We start from the raw sequence: 5,051 nt of genomic DNA, 5'->3' as shown, positions 1-5,051 counted from the left end.
CCCCCCGCGTGCAGGTTGGTGAGGGCGTCTCCCTGTCACCCAGTTAAGAGTTCGGGTGCCCGCTGAGGAGACAGTGATCCGGGCTGAGGGGGGCGGGCGCTGCCAACATGTGACAGAGAGCAGTCTGCTGGTTTCTCCACACTCATCTGACCACTGAAGAGGTAAACTCAACTCCATGCTCCGCATTCTCTGGGAGCTCCGACTACAACATTTTCTTTTCTTTTTGTCTTTTTTTCCTCCTCTTCCTCCTCTTCTTCTCCCTAACGAGCTAATGTCCTGTTAATGTTGTGTGCGCTAGTTAATGAGCATTAATCCATCACCCCTGGATGCTATTGTTGCGGGGGGGGGGGGGGGATGGCCATTTGAATGCAAATGCGTGACACTGTGACAGCAAGGTGCTTATTAAACTGATGTGTCCTCCTGTCTTTTCTTTCGGGAGCTCAGGAGAGTGAAAGGACGCGGGCAGCTGGAGGAGCGGGTCGGACTCACACTAAGTTCTGCTCTGCTGCGAACTAAACAAAAAACTGCAACAACAAAAAAAATGGCAAGTTCTGCTTCCCTGGAGACGGTGATGTCCTGCGGTAGGACTGGGCCGTCCGCGGCTCCCAAGACCCTCGCCTTCTCCATAGACCGGATCATGTCCAAGAGCTCGGAGCCGAGGGGGAGCGCGGAGGAGCGGTCCGAGGGGAAGAAGCTGCTGGGGCTCTACTCCCCGATCCCCTGCGTGTTCCCGCTGCAGCCCTTCAGCTACGACCTGCAGGCCAAGGCGCTTATGAACTACTCGGAGCTGTGGAGAGCCAGCTTCAGGGGGACTTTTTGTGGTACCGCAGCCGCGCCGTGCAAAGGGAACTGCGGCATGTGCGGCAAAGCGGAGTCGGGCTTGAAGCAGCCGCTGCTGTCGTCGGGGAGCCGGGTGGTGAAACCGCAGGTCATCCACCAGGCCGTGGCTGTGCCCAGCGGCGGCTCGCTGTACTATCTCAATTACCTGGACTCCGCGTACCAGCAGTCGGAGCTGTTGGCCGGACACTGGTTCTCCAACCCGCAGGCCCAGGCCTCTCTGTCGGCGCACCACAGACTTTTGCTGGAGAACGCCAAACTTGCCGCGGTGGGGTCCGAGAAGCTGCCCACACCACAGTACCCGCACAAGGAACATCTGCCGGGGCAGCTGGACCAGATAGTGAAGGAGAACCACGGCCTGAGCGCCGAGAAGAACGGCGTTAAGACGCACAGCAAACTCAGCAGCAGCTGCACCAGCGCTGCAGACGGGAAACCCAAAAACTTCACATGTGAAGTGTGTGGAAAGGTAACTTGTTTTTTTGCGCTTTTTACGTGTATAAAATATACATATTTCGTTCTAAAGGGATTTTAGATCGCTAAAGGGCCTATATTATTTATTATAAATAATATAGGCCTACTGTACTTTAGAGATCTACAATTATTGTTATTATTATTAACAATAATAACAGCAAATTGTTACTATTAAATATTATCATTTTAAATCAAATGATATCCCAATGTTTCTGATTAAAACGAAAAATTAAATTAAATAACAAAAAATGAACCAGATTAAATTCCAGATGATCTAAATGAGATCATTTTTATTTCTGACTCAAAGCCGCTGGTGTTTTGTCTCAATGATAATTCATATCCTCGGTGTTTCCGTGTCAGGTTTTTAACGCGCATTACAACCTGACCAGACACATGCCGGTGCACACCGGGGCCCGGCCCTTCGTGTGCAAAGTGTGCGGTAAAGGATTCCGGCAGGCAAGCACGCTGTGCAGACACAAGATCATCCACACACAGGTGAGACGCAGCGCACGCGAACTCATGCTTTGTGTCCTTCTTTTTCATCGTGTCTTTAAATAAATCCTACATTTAATTTGATTTTGTTTTAACAGATTTTTTTTTCCTGTTCAGGAAAAGCCTCATAAATGCAACCAGTGTGGGAAGGCGTTCAACAGGAGCTCCACGCTCAACACTCACGTGCGGATCCACGCCGGCTACAAACCTTTCGTCTGTGAGTTCTGCGGGAAAGGTTTCCACCAGAAAGGTAACGATCCGCCCGATGCCATATTTCAAATGAATTTAAATGAGCATTATTACTCCAAAGACTTTGGGCAGCTTTTCATATTTATATGGCGCTTGTACTGCATGTTGTCGTTAGTGTTGGCCCTATAACGGTCCATATATTCCGATGTCTGTGGTTAGTGGTCTGCGCTCCACAGACCACTGTTGGTATAAAGCAACTACTCCAATCTTTATTTCCCTCTAATGTTAGCTCCTAAAATATATTTTTAAAACAACCTCTGCGTTTGATGAGATTATTGAATTTTCCAATCTTGACATAATATTTATTATCTTCCTGTTTTAAGATGATATATTATATCCCTGTGCTGCTGGATTGTCTCCTAATATAATATTACACTCTCTTCATGCTATATTTCTAGTTGTTCATCGTATTATTCTATTCTTACATGTATTTTTCGTTCTAAATATGCCATCACGTGCAGTATGTCCTTGCCTTTCTTTGGGCCTCTAAACAATGACAGCTTCTACTTTAGTTGACTGTGAAGGAATCCTGGGAGTCTGGACTGGAAGCAGCACCATATGCTGCCGCTCTTAGAGAGGAATGAAGGGGTGAATAATTGCAGGCCCGCCGATGAGCGTGATGCGATCAGTGGAAATAGGACATGTCACTTTCCGTGGACTAATTCTCCTCCAAAGACGGCAGCATTTGCTCTGGGTCAGCTGCGAGACCTCGGCAAAGATGAGAATCAGGGCTTATTCTCTTCGTCAAGTTGTCGCTATAAGCTTGATTCTGACAAAGTTTGACAACTTCTTGACTTCCGACACACAAAACCCTGATTACTGAAGAGACGGAGCAGCTTCACAATCAACCGCTGACCTTGGCGGGAGGGGCTGGAGAAGAAAAAGAGGCCTCTTGCGTCTTCGCTTTCTTAGATTCCCAGTAAACAGTGTCACTTTCCCCTCCTGCTTTTCTTCAGCCCTCCTTTAAAAAGATGATGCCTCTGTTCTAGTTATTTAACTGTGATCTCACGGTGGGGACATGTGCCAGTGGGGGACATCAGTCCATCCATTCAGTGCTTTTAGCTTTTCTTCAATCAAGCATCATTGACTTCTTTGTTTTTAGAAGAAAGAAAGTCAGGAAACCACAATGTGTACATGTGGAATTATTTTTAAATAATCCAGATGACTTCACAGACTGGCTAATAATTCATAAGATTCATAAGTGGGTTTTTTGTGCTGTTCTGTTTAGTGATTGTTTTTATAGATGAAATGTTGTCCGGTCGGGATTCCACCTCTTGTCTTGCAGAGGAAAGAAGCGTATGTTGAGTGATGGACTCAGGGCTGTTGTTCACACAGGAAGATGTCGGCCTGTGTTACGGAATGTCTTCTTCACTGATGTGATGTTATTCACATTGTGACACCGCGGATTACCTGTAAAACAATAACCAAACAGCTGCTTCCAACTTCCTCATGAAATACTTGTGGGTTGGCCAGAATAAATGTGGAGACATGACTTGACTTTTCTCACTATTTTTTTATATTTTATGATGAAACTTAAAGAATCAAATCATAATCAATGAGGAAAATCATTGTTTATTCTTCCTTTTCTTCGTCTCCCAGGAAACTACAAGAATCACAAGCTGACGCACAGCGGGGAGAAGCAATACAAGTGCTCCATCTGCAACAAGGCCTTCCACCAGGTCTACAACCTGACCTTCCACATGCACACACACAACGACAAGAAGCCCTTCACCTGCGCCACCTGCGGGAAGGGCTTCTGCCGCAACTTTGACCTGAAGAAACACATCCGGAAGCTGCACGACAGCGTCTTCACGGCGCCCACGGAGGCCTCCAGAGAGAGGGAGCTGCAGAGCTGAGGCACGCCATGAGTCCTCATAACACAGTGTAGGACTCCACCTGGGACTGTTGGGCCCCTGAGAGACTGGCTGCTGTGCTGCATCTGTGGCCGCGTTGAACAGCTTTCGAATGTCCAGAGAGGTCGTCCAATAAAATTGGACACAACACTTAAAGGGAACTGTGGTGATCCTATAAGAGTCAGGGTCCTGTGCCACTTCATACTTATCACTGATATGAGGCTGCCCACAGAAGGGACAAACATGGGAGAGATCCTCCGCTTCCACGATGGAACTGTAAATAATAGGTTATGGAAATAATACAAAAAAATGTTATTTAAACTGTGGATCATTAACACGTTGTGTATTTCACAGAAAAAAACAAGTTAATGTGAATAAATAAGTTATAACTTATAATGAAAACTTAATGTTTGAGCCATGTTGTTTCTGTTTTTTGAAGGCATTTGAAAATAAAAATATTAAATCATATGATGAAAGTTGTGTTGGCTACGTTCAGAACCATTAGGGTTCACAACAAAGTCAGGAACAAATTCATGAACGCAACATTATCAGAAAATAAAACAAGAGCATGAACATGTCAGGAAGCAAATGAGAAAGAGTAAATACACAATGACAATTATGAAATAAATAAGTGAAACAACAGCACAACCTGTTCCATGTGTGAGCTGTTCTTTTCTTTTCTTCTGTGTTGATTTGTTTTTCTGTGTTTTAAACACCAACAATCTACATGTCAGAATGAGACAGCTTCAAGATGAGTTATATGAATACATATTTCATAGAACATATAATGACAGTGTCAGTAAGGACATTAATTACATTATGTTACCTTTATTTAGCTGACGCTTTTATCCAAAGCTACAATAAGTGCATTCAGCCGTGTGGCCATTCTACCACTAAAATCATGGAACCTCATCAAATGAGGCTGCAGATGAAGATATTCAATTTTTATATTTCTTTATATTTCAAAGCAAATGAGTTTGATGTGTAGTTTCTGCCATCCTGGTACCATTGGAGAACTGGTTCAGCCAAACAGTCCGGACTATTCTAAAAATGATTTAAAAAAATGAAAACAAAAATAATATAACACAACACACACAAATATATTAATTATCTTCATAGTAATTTCCAGAGTTCAGCATTCCCCCTATA

General features: G+C 44.5%; 1 protein-coding gene across 1 annotated transcript; it reads left to right on the top strand.

The window, feature by feature from the left end:
- Window positions 1–448: 448 nt before the first annotated feature.
- fezf2 (FEZ family zinc finger 2) lies at window positions 449–4,325 on the top strand. Its single transcript, XM_031875902.1, has 4 exons — window positions 449–1,303; window positions 1,669–1,803; window positions 1,918–2,050; window positions 3,649–4,325. Exons 1-4 carry the CDS (start codon window positions 542–544, stop codon window positions 3,903–3,905), a joined length of 1,287 nt encoding a protein of 428 aa, XP_031731762.1. The 5' UTR covers window positions 449–541; the 3' UTR covers window positions 3,906–4,325.
- The last annotated feature ends 726 nt before the right edge of the window (window positions 4,326–5,051 follow it).

This window comes from Anarrhichthys ocellatus, unplaced genomic scaffold (assembly GCF_004355925.1).
Source record: "Anarrhichthys ocellatus isolate YVR2014 unplaced genomic scaffold, GSC_Weel_1.0 scaffold99, whole genome shotgun sequence".
Lineage (NCBI taxonomy): Eukaryota > Metazoa > Chordata > Actinopteri > Perciformes > Anarhichadidae > Anarrhichthys > Anarrhichthys ocellatus.
The sequence above is the reverse complement of the archived record's forward strand: the minus strand, read 5'-3'. Positions and strand labels throughout refer to the sequence as shown.